At 69.7% G+C, this 12,573-nt stretch overlaps 5 protein-coding genes across 5 annotated transcripts in view; 2 read left to right on the top strand and 3 right to left on the bottom strand.

The window, feature by feature from the left end:
- The window catches only part of CHLNCDRAFT_142359 (hypothetical protein), a gene marked incomplete at both ends in the record, with an annotated part of 4,655 nt that extends 2,932 nt beyond the window's left edge, over positions 1-1,723 (bottom strand). The window contains 5 exons of the mRNA XM_005850113.1: positions 116-205; positions 392-631; positions 788-944; positions 1,125-1,268; positions 1,638-1,723. Of these exons, the coding sequence (XP_005850175.1) occupies positions 116-205; positions 392-631; positions 788-944; positions 1,125-1,268; positions 1,638-1,723 (717 nt within the window). The remainder of the gene's footprint in view (positions 1-115; positions 206-391; positions 632-787; positions 945-1,124; positions 1,269-1,637) is intronic.
- A 404-nt stretch (positions 1,724-2,127) lies between these two features.
- On the top strand, positions 2,128-3,764 carry CHLNCDRAFT_142358 (hypothetical protein; the record flags this gene model as incomplete). Its single annotated transcript, XM_005850366.1, has 7 exons — positions 2,128-2,151; positions 2,426-2,490; positions 2,647-2,721; positions 2,801-2,871; positions 3,045-3,150; positions 3,342-3,458; positions 3,629-3,764. 7 exons carry the CDS (start codon positions 2,128-2,130, stop codon positions 3,762-3,764), a joined length of 594 nt encoding a protein of 197 aa, XP_005850428.1.
- A 174-nt stretch (positions 3,765-3,938) lies between these two features.
- On the bottom strand, positions 3,939-5,692 carry CHLNCDRAFT_142357 (hypothetical protein; the record flags this gene model as incomplete). Its single annotated transcript, XM_005850112.1, has 8 exons — positions 3,939-4,150; positions 4,269-4,340; positions 4,469-4,578; positions 4,690-4,796; positions 4,937-5,002; positions 5,131-5,262; positions 5,350-5,477; positions 5,557-5,692. 8 exons carry the CDS (start codon positions 5,690-5,692, stop codon positions 3,939-3,941), a joined length of 963 nt encoding a protein of 320 aa, XP_005850174.1.
- Positions 5,693-8,673: 2,981 nt separating this feature from the next.
- Positions 8,674-11,132, top strand: CHLNCDRAFT_7891 (hypothetical protein; the record flags this gene model as incomplete). The annotated part of the gene is made up of 7 exons (XM_005850365.1): positions 8,674-8,811; positions 9,048-9,244; positions 9,415-9,521; positions 9,688-10,091; positions 10,276-10,416; positions 10,629-10,790; positions 11,040-11,132. Coding segments are annotated over 7 exons (1,242 nt in total), but the record flags the coding sequence as incomplete, so codon positions are not given.
- A 1,067-nt stretch (positions 11,133-12,199) lies between these two features.
- CHLNCDRAFT_142355 (hypothetical protein) overlaps positions 12,200-12,573 on the bottom strand; it is a gene marked incomplete at both ends in the record, with an annotated part of 2,068 nt that continues 1,694 nt past the window's right edge. The window contains 2 exons of the mRNA XM_005850111.1: positions 12,200-12,286; positions 12,490-12,556. Coding sequence (XP_005850173.1) covers positions 12,200-12,286; positions 12,490-12,556 — 154 coding nt within the window. The remainder of the gene's footprint in view (positions 12,287-12,489; positions 12,557-12,573) is intronic.

The following is a 12,573-nucleotide window of genomic DNA, read 5'->3' as shown; positions in this document are numbered from 1 at the left end:
AGCAGGGGTGGCGAGCGTCAGGCATCGCCCCTCCGCCCCTCAGGCAGCCCAGCAGGGGGGCAGGGCACCAAGCAGTGCCAGCCAGCCCACCAGCCCACCCGCCCACCCGCCTCACCTGCTCCGTGCTGCTGCCAGCCTGGTCGCTCAGGTCCTGCGGCCGCTCCCCCTGGCTGCTCTGCGCATCCTCCAGGTCGACGTCAAAGTCCTGCGCGGGGGGCGGCTGGCGGCGGGGTGGCGGGCTGGGCTGGGATGGGCAGCTGGTGGGGGGTGCGCAGCAGGCAGGGAGGCAGGGGCAGGAACGGGGAGAGGGGCTGCTGCACAGGGCGGAGCAGGGTCAGGCTGGCGGCCGCCAAGCGTGCCGCGCGGCCCGCCCGCCCGCCTGCCCGCGCACCTGCTGCTCCCCCTCCTTGCCCTGCGCATCCGACTGCTGCTGGCTGCTGCCCTGCATGTCTGCCTCGTCCGGCGCCTGGTCCTGCTCCCCGCCGCCCTCCCCCTGCCCCTCGCCCTCGCCCTGCTGCTGCTGCTCCTGCGGGTTCTGCCCCTCCGACTTGGACGCCTGCTGCTGCTGCTGCTGCTGCTGCTGCTGCTGCTTCTGCTGCGCCTCCTCCTCAAGCAGCTGCGCCTCAAACTCCTGCGCTCAGGGGCGGGGAGGCACGCGCGGCAGGAGGCGGGGGGGCATGGGGGGGTGAGGCGCCCGCCCGCAGGAGGATGCCTGCCTCCCCGGCCCGGCCAGCCGCCCTGGCCGCGCGCCCGCGGGCCGCGCAGGCCGCCGCGGGCGCCCGCTCACCGACACCAGCTGCATGAACTGGCTGAGCAGCGGCGGCAGCAGCTTGGGGTGGCGCCGCGTGAAGCGAGCCATCTCCAGCCCCTTGAGCACCTCCAGGAACTGGGAGCGGAAGGGCTCCTCCGGCCACTGCAGTGAGGAGGCCTTGGGCAGCACGCCCCTGCGGCCCCCAGGCCAGGCACGCACACGCGCGGCAGGGCGGCCGTGAGCGGCGGACCGGTGGCCAGCCTCCCTGGCTCCCTGCTCCCTGCACCCACCCGGGGCCGCGCCTCCACCCCCTTCCCTGCCACGTTTGATGGCCGCCCCAGCAGGGCACAGCCCCGCCCAGCCCCCCACTCACTTGCGCAGGCTGTTGTTCCAGTCGGCCAGGCTGACCAGGCGCGTCTTGAGGTCCACCATGTTCTGCGTGCCGGGCAGCTGCATCACCGACTGCAGCAGCGCCTCGTTCAGGCCCAGCTGCTTCGCCAGGGCGGCGTCGGGGATGCTGCGCAGGCGTACAGGGCAGGCAGGCAGGGCAGGGCGGGGCACGGGGTGGGCAGCTGGGCAGAGGTGGGGGTGTGCGGGGCGGCTGACACCGGCAGCCAGCTGCCCTGGTGATGCGCGTGGCATGCAAGGCCGAGATTGCGGGCGTGCAAGCCAGCCGGATGCCAAACTGCCAAGGCGACGCAGCGAGTGCAGGCAGGGTACGCAGCGCACCCGTAGACGTCACGCCGGGCGGGTGGCGGCGACGCCGGGCTGCTGCCATTGCTACCCCCATCCTCCCCTGCCGCATTGCCTGCAGCGTGCGCCTGCACCGGCGCCCGCCCTGGCAGCGGCTGCTGGTGCTGCCCAGCCAACAGGCCTTGCCCGGCACCGCAGTGGCCCGGCCGCCGCAGGCGCTGCTGCTGCCGCACCGCTGCTGGCCTCTGGCGACTGTGAGGCGGTGCCGCCGGACTGCATGCTGCACCTCTGCTGCCGGAACAGCAGCCAACGGCTGTGGGCTGCCGCATAGGGCAGGCTGCAGGGGAGGGACACGACCCACGGTGGGCAGGAGCGTCCTATTGTGTACCACACCCCTCAGATATGACACACTGATTGGTTGGTGAGGTCTTGAAGGTATGGTTTGATCAGAAGGATGTCGAAGAAGCGATCTATTGGCTGATGAGGTGGCAGAGGAGTGTTCAGGAGTCCTGCTCAGGAGCAGGAGTTCAGACAGATTTGCAGACCCATTGACTGATTGTCTCCAACACGGAAAGCTTACCGACAGGCTGCACCCCCGATGGGCCAGCCCCGCTTCGTTGCCGTGCCTGCCGGCTCCCTCTTTGCACAGAAGCAGGCGCCCAGCAAGGAATGCAGCATCGGCGATGCCTCCCGCACGGACGGAGCAGGTGCTGCACCGCCGCCGCCGCTGCCGCCGCCTGTCACCTGACTGACCTGCATGTCCATGTGCCAAAGCAGCACCTCAAGGGTGCCCCGCCTGGCCTTGTGCGGAAGGCCGGCCGCCACCTCCCCATGTCCCCATGTCCCCATGTCCCCATGTCCCCACCTCCTCATGCGCGTTTAAAGCCAAGTGCTGTAGGTAAACCGCGCTTTGAGCTGGTGGGAGGCCGGCCAGGGGCGGCAACCGGCTTTGCATCGCTCACCTCGTCGCTCCTGGGCAAGCAGCAGGCGGCGGAGCAGCCGCCGCGCCGCCTGCTGTCGCAAGTCCCACTCTTTGAGCTGGCACGGTGAGGCTGCCAGGGTTACCACACGAACGACCAGGGGCAGCGGGGCAGCTCCTCGCTTGCTGCCTGCACGTCTGCACTGCGGTGCGCCTCCACAGGCCGGCGCTCACCTGTGCACGCACCGTTGCACACCCACAAGCCCTCTTGCCGTCCTTGCAGGGCGGCTGCGGGGCCCGCGATAGAGACCAGCCTACGCGTGGTGAAGGTGGCGGGCGACGGGCGCTGCATGTTCCGGTGAGGCCGCCCACTCTGGCGCACGTGGCGGCGCTGCGTGGCTCCCTGGCTTGATATGCGTGCTGCTGCGGCGCTGCAGGGCGCTGGCGCAAGGACTGGCTCGCAACCAGGGCCGCTTCCTGGGGCAGGCTGCAGAGGAGCAGGAGGCGGGTGAGCTTGCGTGGCAGGGGCGGGGCCTCGCCGTGCTGGCTGCCTCCAGTATCGGTGCTGCGTGCGCTGCGTGCGAGATGCTCCCAGGGCCGCCAGCGCCACCTACCTGCCTGCCTGCCCCGCCTTGCCTGCCTGCCTGCCTGCTTCTGCCCTCCCGTCCGGCTGCGGTGCAGACCAGCTGCGGCTGGCTGTGGCGGAGGCGCTGTGCCGCACGGCGGCGCGGCGCAACGAGTTTGCTCCTGCTGTGTATGCTGTGGAGGCCGAGGACAAGATGCAGAAGTGAGGGGGAAGAGGAGGGAGAGGAGGGTGCGGGGGCGGCGTGTGGCGGTGTGCATGCGTGAGTGTAGGGATGGGAGTGGCAGGCGCTGTACCCACGCACCCACGTGCCCCCCGCCGCACCAGCCTGCCGCGCGCTAGGGCCTTGCATGGATGCGCCAACCCCCCTCCCTGCACCCCACCCCGGCGCGCAGCTACTGCAAGCGCATCCTGTCGCCCGCCTTTTGGGGCGGCGAGCCGGAGCTGCTGGTGCTGTCACAGATGCTGCGGGTGCCCATACTGGTGTACATCCCCTCGCGCGAGGCCGGCAGGTGGGCCGCGGCGGGCAGGCTGGGCCGGCGGGGTGCGTGGGGTACTGGTGCGTGGGGCACTGGTGCCCCGCAGCGCATTGCACCCAGCAACACCCCTATGGTACCGCCTGTGCCTCCCCGCCTGCCCGCTGAGCGGCCCGGCACGCCGGCGCTGCCACCCGCCCGCGCAGTTCTGGGCGCCCCGGCTTTGTGGCCATCCAGCGGTACGGCGAGCAGCACAGCAAGACCAAGGCGGGGAAGCGGCGCAAGGCGGTACGCCTGCTGTACAGCGGGTCCAACCACTACGACCTGCTGCTGCGCAGGTAGCTGGGCAGGCCCAGCGCGGGCAGGGCAGGGCGGCAGGCCTGGCCGCGCCTGAAGCGGCAAGCTTGCAGATCGCTTCACACTTGAAAACAGCGGGACAACCAGCGGGGGGTGCTTCATGTGACATGGCTGGCGGCCATTGCAAGCTTCTCTTTTTGCAACAGCGCAATCACGTGCTCAGGCGATGCCTGCCCGCTCCAGCGCCGCCCGCACCAGCTCCTCTGTCTTGTCCCACAGCGCCGCCGCCGCGGCGCTGTCCCGCCCCCGCCGCGCCGGCCTGACCACGCGGCAGTCCTGTACGTGCGCCCCGCTCTGCCCCTCCAGCTCCTGCGCTGTGGCGGCATACACGGTTGTGGCGGCGCCCTGGCTGGGCGTCTTAATGAATGGGCCTGCGGGAGGGGAGCAGGGGGAGGTGCCCGATGGGGCTCAGTGGATTCATCATCGGAAGCATGGCCGCAGGGTGGCGGGGTCAGCGTGTGCGAGGTGCAGCGGCAGGCGGCCGCGCACCTGCCAGCGCGTAGAAGCAGGTGGTGCAGAAGTTGGCTGAGATGTGGCCTGCGATGTTGGTCTTGATGATGCCTGGGCAGCAGCAGCGGGGAGGGGAGGAGCGGCCGGCGTGAGGAGGGCGGCTGAAGGCGGCAAGCAGCCGGTGCGAGGGTGCGGGAGGTCAGGGCCAGCAGCGGGAGGCCAGCAGGCACGCGTGCCACCCGCCGCGCCTGGGTGCACGCTGTAGGCCTTGACGGCGCTGCCCTCCTCCTTCAGCCGCCGAGCCAGCTCGCTTGCGAACAGCAGGTTGGCCAGCTTGGACTGGTTGTACCTGCGTGGGGTGGGGTGGTGGGGGGCAGGGGCACACACATGGGCACACACAAGAGGGAGCGTTCCATGGGGGCGCACGGGGCAGCGCTGCCAGCAGTGCTGAGGCACCCACCCCTCCCATGGCCTGTAGCGGCGGCGCTCAAAGCTGAGGTCATCCAGGTCCAGCCGCCCAAACATGTAGGCGGAGGAGGACAGCACCACCACGCGCCCGGGGGTGCCCTGCACGCACGCGCGTACGCAACGCGCCACAGCCGCAGCCAGGTTAGGTGGGGTTGGGTCATGCCGGATGGCAGCGGCAGCAGGCGGCAGGCGTGGAGGGCCCGCAAACCACGAGGCGGGCGTGGCCTGCGCCGGCGCACCTGGGCCTTCATTTTGGGCAGGAGCAGCTGGGTCAGGAAGAAGTGGCCGATGTGGTTGGTGCCTATCTGCGCCCGCATGCAGGGCAGGGGAGCAGGGGTGAGAGGGCGCTGAAGCGGCGCCTGCCGCTGCCTGCCGGGCGCCTGCTTGCCTGCATCTCAAAGCCGTCGGTCGTGCGCTGGGGCTGGCCTGCCACGGGCCGCAGCGCCATGACGCCGGCATTCAGGATGAGCAGGTCGATGGTGGGCAGCTCGGCGGTCAGGCCGGCGGCACACGCCTTGATGCTGGCCAAGTCTGCCAGGTCGCACTGCCGCACCAGCAGCTTGCCCTGCGGGCATGGCTGGGCAGGGCGCGGGGTGGGAGGGTGACGCGCAAGCAATGGGCCGGCAGCCGGCGCAAGCAGCGACATGCGCACCTTCACGCCCGGCTGCACCTCCTCCGCCGCCCGCTGCCCCGCCTCCAGGTTGCGGCACAGCAGCACGCAGTCGGTGCCAGCGCGAGCCAAAGCCCGCACAGTCTCCAGCCCCAGGCCCGAGTTGCCGCCTGCAAGCCAGGCAGGAAGGTCGCACATCTTGCACTGCTCCCCGACAGGCCTGGTGCACTCAGCGAACGGCTTGCTCACCAGTGACGATTGCTACCTTCCCAGACAGGTCAGCGTCGCGCAGAGCCTCGGCCGCTGTGGTTCTGTACCCCAGCGCCGTCAGCGCAGCCGCCGCCGCCACAGCCGTCGCCGCCGCCGCGGCCGTAATGGGAGCCATTGCGACTCGCTCAAAGGCTGCTCGCAATGCCTGCTTATTGCTTGTATCGAGAAGGCTCGGCTTGTATTGAGAGGCTCAGCAACGCTCAGGGGTTTGATTGCTTTCGCAAAAAGGATTGCGCGCGCGTGGGTTGCAGCCGCGAGCGGAGACTGTTTCTCTCGTGAAGTGATCCGTTCGGCGATATTTGGCTGTTTGGTCGTGCCGTGAGACGGCAAAGTTCTTGTGGGGGAGCTCTGGGGGCACCCAACTATAGTAGGAAGCCACTGGCGGCTACAGAGCTCTCAACAAGTCGTGGTGATGGGGATATCAATAGAGAACGGCACACCTCGCCGTCGTGGCTTCAGCCACCCACCCGCCCATTTGCCAGAGCAGTGCAGTACAGAGGATACCGCCAGGCCAACAGGTTACACGCCCCACTGCGATGCCCAGCCATGAATAGCCGCCCAGGTAGCCATGCACACACACACAGCAACCCACGCCGCAGTAGGCACTGCAGCAGCTGAACTGGTGGCGGTGGCGGCAACCGGCGGCGGCCCGGCGCAGGCCGCCATCTGCAGAGCGGGGGTTGCCATAAGGAAAACGGGCTTGGTTAGTACTGCTGAGATCGCTGAAAGCCGGGTAGGTTGGGCGCCGAAGTGACCATGCGCCACATGCGTGGCTGGGAGCCGCGCACTCTCCGAAACGCCTTTGCATTCCGTTCACGAGCGATGGCGCATGTCGCGGGAGAGGAGCGGCGAATGGGCTATGCATGACCAAAGACCTCCAACACATGCCCCCTGGCTGGCCTGGTGGAAAACTTGGCTGGGAAGTTCGCCTTTTGTGCACCGGTGCTCTGTGCGCCATCACGATCGTCGTCTCTCTACCCGCGCTCCTGCGGCAGCGGGCTCCTGAGGCAGACAGGGAGCTCCAATCCCCTGAACCGGATCCCCGCCTCTGCACGCCCAGAGGCACTCTGAGGACCCGTCCTTGGCATGCCAGGCCTCAAGTTCGGCCCCAGGCCAACAAGCTGGCAGCAACACCCGGGAGGCCTGGGGGCGGCGTCGGTGCCGCCGCTGCTCCCGCGGTGGCTGGTGCACCACTCGCCAGGCGCCGACCTAATAGCTGCACACCTAATCTGGCCAGGCGCGGCAGCCGAGCTGCAGAATGCTGCAAGTAGAGGGGATGGTGCTGGCAACAAGCCAGGTACGGGTGGCAAGAATCGCACGCATGCCGGTAGTCTGTACATCCTCCCGCCTCGCCAAGCAGCAAAATTGAGTGCTGCTCTTGCTGTGTGCTCTGCAGTCAGCAGCGCACGCGCGCGGCTGCTCAAGCTGGCAGCGGCGCGGCAGCAGCTTGCAGCACAGCGGCAGCAACTTGAGGCGCAGCGGCCAGGAGGGCGGCGGGGCCGTCCGCCGCTGCTACCACAGCACGCGCCCCCTGCCACCACCGATCAGGATGGTTGCGAGCAGGAAGCAGCAGCGGCTGGCGTGGGCAGCAGCGGCGGGGATGCGGCAGCGGCGTGGACGTCACAGATGGATGGCAACCGCCCTGGGGGGCGGCGCAGCGGGTTTCAGCCACAGCGCCATCACTCCACTAGCCGCCGCGATGGCTCTTGGAATGCAGCAGCGGTGGCAGAGACACTGGCCCCCTTCAGGCCCGGCGGGCGGCTGCGGGCAGACCAGCCGAGCAGCAGCGAGGGGCAAGAGGAGTGGCAGCAGAATGCAGCAGCAGCAGCAGTAGATGCGGCGGCAGACGAGCGCGCGTTAGAAGAAGGGCAAGGCGCAGACACACCAGATGGCGAAGCAAAGCCCAAGGCAAGTGTTTGCACTCAAATAGCGTTCTGCTGCCGCCTTTTCCTGCCGGCACGCCAGCGCTGGCAGCGCGCCACCGTGCACCAGCGCTGGGCGCTGCTGCATACGCCACTGACACGAGGATGCCCAAAGAGCACTCGGTTTTGGGGCAAAGGCAGCTGCGCCGTGCGCCACAGTTGGAGCAGTGCATGTCCAGCAGCAGCTGGGAGGGGGCTCACCCAGGGGCTCCTGGCGTGCACTCCTCCATAGAAATGTGTGCTTTGAGGCTGCTGGTTGGCCAGGGGGAGGCTGGCAGGCTCGCCACCACTGAGGATGCCAACAATCATCATCCTCATGGTTGGCGGGCCTCAGGCTGCTTTGGTGGCTGCCTACAGGGGCCCCAACGTCCCCAGCCGCGCCCATGTTGGCGGGGCCCTGGCTGGAGGGTGGAATGCCGGGCCAAGGGCCCATCTGGCGGGCCTGTTGTTGTGGCATGAAATGGGCGCTGCGACGGCAGTTTGAAAAAACGTGGTTCTGGTTGTCAGCGACTGGCTTGCCCCTGCATTTCTGGACGCGCATTGTTGTGATTGCCACCCCCCCGCCATGAAACTCGCTCAAACAACTGGCCTGGGCGTGGCCCTGGGCCCCCATCCCAACAGCAGCACCATGAGGGCCTTCCCCGCGCTGCCCCGGCACTCGGCCGGCATGGCCCACATCCAGTCGAGCCCGGTGCAGCAGTCGACGCTGCCTCGCGGCTCGCTGTTGGTCTCTCGGGCCGGGGCCCTGGGCTACACCTCCGAGTATGAGCTGTATCGCGCCGAGTGCGACTTCCACACCCGCGCACTGAACATCATGCGTGAACTCACCAAAAACCTGAAGCAGGAGTGGCACACCTACCAGGCCGAGTGGCGCGCCAACCAGCTGGCCAAGAACCTGCAGGCGGCGACAGCAGTGGCCATGGGCGCTGAGGCGGCTGCGGCCATTGACGAGGCCATGTGCCCAGGTGGGAGCCTGCTGCCAGCGCCTCCAGCAACGGGGTGCGGCGGCAGGGCACGGCAGCAACGGGGCACGGCGGGGCGGGGTGGCGTTGCCGGACTGCGTGCGTCAACTGGCGTGTGTGCACAGGCGTTTCGCCTCTCATGCCCCACGCTGCCTTCCCCACCGCCGCCTCCTCACCACCGCCACTTGTGCTGCACCCTTGCCATACCTGCAGGCGGCTACCACCCGGTGCAGGTGGGGGAGCAGTTCAACAGCGGGCGCTACACGGTGCTGCACTATCTAGGCCAGGGCCACTACAGCACGGTGTGGATGGTGCATGACACGCTCACGCAGCAGCAGGTGGCGATGAAGGTGGGTGGGCAGGGGCAGGTGGCGCAGCTCACCGGCTTGCTTCCAGGCTGCCAGTAGCACGAGCCCGGCGTGCGTTGCCAACAGTCGTGCGTGCGCCCTGGCATCCCCAAGCATGTGCAGCTCATGTCCTTGTGCTGCCCACCCGCCCGCTGCCACCGCTGGTCTGCACTCACCACCCTACTAGTCCCCCTGCGCCCCACCCCCACCCCCCCACCCCTGCCGTCCCTCCCGAGCAGGTGGTGCGCAGCGCGGAGAACTACACCGAGGCGGCGCGGGACGAGGTCACGCTGCTGACCCAGATCCGCGACAACGACCCCGACGGAGCCAACCACTGCGTGCGCCTGCTGGACCAGTTTGAGCACACGGGGCCGCACGGGCGCCACGTGTGCGAGGTGTTTGAGGCCATGGGCGACGACCTGCTCACGCTCATCAGGTGGGGTGGCTGGGCGTGCGGGCGGGGGTGGTGGTGTGCAAGGGGGTGGTAGGGCAGCCCAATGTGTTGGGTGGTGGCTGGTGAGGCCCGGACAGGCAGCAGCACCCTGCCGTGCATCCCTCCCAGCCTGTGCCAGCTGACCCGCCGCCCTGCGCCTGCCTGGCCTGCAGGGCGTACGAACACCGCGGCATCCCGCTGCACATTGTGCGCCACCTGACGCGCCAGACCCTGGTGGCCCTGGACTACCTGCACATCAAGTGCCAGATTGTGCACACGGGTGCGCCCGGGCTGGCGCAGGCCGCTTGGAGGGGGGCGCCCTCCCCGCCAGCCATGCCCAGCACCGCCATTTCCTGCGGTGGTTGTGGCTCCTTGCCTGGCTGGCTGGCCGGCATGATTCGCAACGCACGCACATGCACATGCATGTGGCTGTGCTGCCGCTGCAGACCTGAAGCCCGAGAATGTGATGCTGACCGAGTCGGTGCAGCCGCGCGGCACCCCCAACAGCAGCCTGCTCAAGGTGGGCGGGCGGCGCCTGGGATTGGGATGGCAGGCCAGGGAAGGGCAGTGCTCCTGTCAGCCGCTGCAGCGCGGTGCTGGGGCGCGCGTGGCACCGCACTATGCCGCCTTTCCCTGCCCAACCCACGCGTGGCGCCGCACGCCTGTGTTGTGCCCCACCCACCCCTCCCCTCCCCGCCCGCTCCCCCTGTGCTGGCGCCAGGTGGACAAGGAGGAGCTGGAGCCGCGGCTGCTGCGCATGGGCTGCAAGATTGTGGACTTTGGCAACGCCTGCTGGACAGACCGCCAGTTCTCGCAGAACATCCAGACGCGGCAGTACCGCGCGCCAGAGGTGGGCCCCGCGTGCCGCCGGCGGGAGGGCCACGGCAGTCGAGCGCTGCCGGCGCTGCGCACGCCGCGAGCCTATGCGCTGCCTGCTGTCGCGTGTATGGGCATGGCTGAGGGCGCCGCCCCCAGCGCCACCACCCACCCACCCCCTCATCCTCCGCCTCCCACCCCACCCCGCCTGTCGCCAGGTCATCCTGGGCGCCGGCTACGACGACTCTGCCGACATCTGGAGCCTGGCCTGCATGGTGTTTGAGCTGGTCACGGGCGACTTTCTGTTCCAGCCCAACGCGCGCGGGCAGTACAGCAAGGACGAGGACCACCTGGCTCAGGTGGGGGCCAGCGGGACCGCAGGGTGCCTGGTGGGGCGGCTGGGTGGGTGGTGCGGAGGAGAGGAGGCAAGGGTGCGGGGGCAGGGCACGCGCGTGTTGCGCTTCCGCCTGCCTGGAGAGCCGCTGGCGCGCGCACTCCATCCACCCATTGCGCGTGGACCCCCAGCCTTGGCCCCGCTCTGCAACCTGCCCCGCCCCGCCGCCCGCCGCAGATGATTGAGCTGCTGGGCGCGATGCCGGCCGAGGTGGCGGGCGCCGGCAAGCACTCTGCCGAGTTCTTCACCTCTGGCGGCGCGCTGCGCAACATCGACGAGCTCAACCTGTGGCCGCTGGAGCAGGTGCTGCAGGAGAAGTACTTCCTGCCCGCAGCAGAGGTGAGCAGAGCGCGGGGGCCAGTCACGTGGTGGGGTGAAGTCAGGGAGGGGTGGGGGTGCACCCCTGCGGGGCCGCTCGCGCCAGCGAGCGGCCGGGCAGCCGGGAGGGCGCGCGGCGCTGCTGGGCGGCAGGAGGAGGCTGCGGCGTGTGTGCTGGTGGGACAGCAGCGCCGCCGGTGTGCGTGCGGGTGTCCACCCGTGGGGCCGGCCCTCAGCGCTGCCCTCCCCGCCCGCCCGCCCCGCCTGCAGGCCCAGCAGCTCCGCGACTTCCTGCTGCCCATGCTGCACTTTGACCCCGCCAAGCGCGCCTCGGCGGCAGACATGCTGCGCCACCCGTGGCTGCAGCAGGAGCAGCACGTGCCCCTGCGCCGCGCCATGGAGGCGGCGGCACGCGGCGCCCACCCCAGCCCCGCCAGGTGCGCCTCGCGCCCCCGCTCAGGCCCGCCCGCCCTCGCCTGCTGCCCCTGCCTGCCCACGCAGCTGCCCAGCCGCGTGCTGACATGCCGGGACCTGACAACTGCTGCCTCTGCACACTCGCCGCCACCCACGCCGCCGTGCAGGTCGCCCTCCCTCACCCCCGCCCCCGGCTACCAGCACCACAGCCCGCTGGAGCGCAGCGGCGCGGCCCACTGACGGGCTGCAGGGCGCCACAGCGCCGCGAGAGATGAGCGAGGGTACAGCCGGCGCCAGCTGGACGCCCAGCCTGCCGCGCTCCCCGTCCCGCACCCCGCCTGGGGGCGCGGCCAGCAAGGGGCCCAGGCGGCAGCGGGCGCCAGCTGGCCGTGCTGCGGCTGCGCCTCTGCCATTGCAGGCGCCCCACTCCACTAGGACCAGGCGATAGCTATTCTTGGTTTTGGCTAGGTTAGGTACCGCGTACTGCTCTCCTGTATACTAGCCGGGCGGCGGCTCCCCCAGCACTGGCCGCCGGCCCAGGCGCCCTCAGATACCCTGCCCCCGTCAGCATTAGTCCACAATCCGTGTTGTTGTTTCTCCCCCGCTAGCTAGCTAGGCATAGGACCCGTTGCCCCACACAGCAGCCGCGCCCCTGCTATTGCGGGCGGCTGTGCTGGGCGCGCCCCGACCGCGCGTGTGCTCCCGTCGCCATCCCCCCCCGCCGTGATGCCGTCGGTGCGCCGCCATTTTGCTTGCAACTACCTGGATCGCTTGTACCCCCGCCCTGGCATACCGCCACCTGTCCCCGATGTAATTAAACAAGGGTCGCTTAAACAAGGCTCCGCCCCTTGCTCTGGCGGCACAGCACAGAACAGCAGCAGGGCAAGACAGATGACGACAGGTGGCGGGCCCTGGTGCCGACCAGCGTCCCGCCCCTGCTGGGCAGCCCGTGCCCGTCCGCGCCGCCTCCTCCCCTGCCTGCTCTGTCCCCCCACCCCAGTCCTCCAGGCCCGCCCCTACACCGTGAGGTCCAGGTAGAGGGGCTCTGAGGCCACGCCGCAGTCGTTGGGGCTGCGCGCCACACGCATGTATCCTTTCTCGCCCTGCAGGCCGGGGGCGGCGGCACGGGCGGGAAGCGGGCCACTGCTGTTGAGGGTGTGTGTGTGTGCGTGGGTGAGATGGCAGCGCAGCGGTGCGCGGCGGCGAGGAGGCAAAGGGCGGAGGTGGTGGTCGGGGCAGCCGCCGGCGCATCTCTCGTCTGTCGGGCGCGGGCCGGGCGCCAGGCGCCTCGCCGCGCCGCGCTCACCCAGTAGGGGCTCCAGATGTTCTTGACCAGCCAGTACAGCTCGCCGGCCTCGCTGGTGCCGTAGCCGCTGCAGGCGGGGGAAGG

Source organism: Chlorella variabilis (assembly GCF_000147415.1).
Source record: "Chlorella variabilis unplaced genomic scaffold CHLNCscaffold_4, whole genome shotgun sequence".
NCBI classification, from domain to species: Eukaryota; Viridiplantae; Chlorophyta; class Trebouxiophyceae; order Chlorellales; family Chlorellaceae; genus Chlorella; species Chlorella variabilis.
The sequence above is the reverse complement of the archived record's forward strand: the minus strand, read 5'-3'. Positions and strand labels throughout refer to the sequence as shown.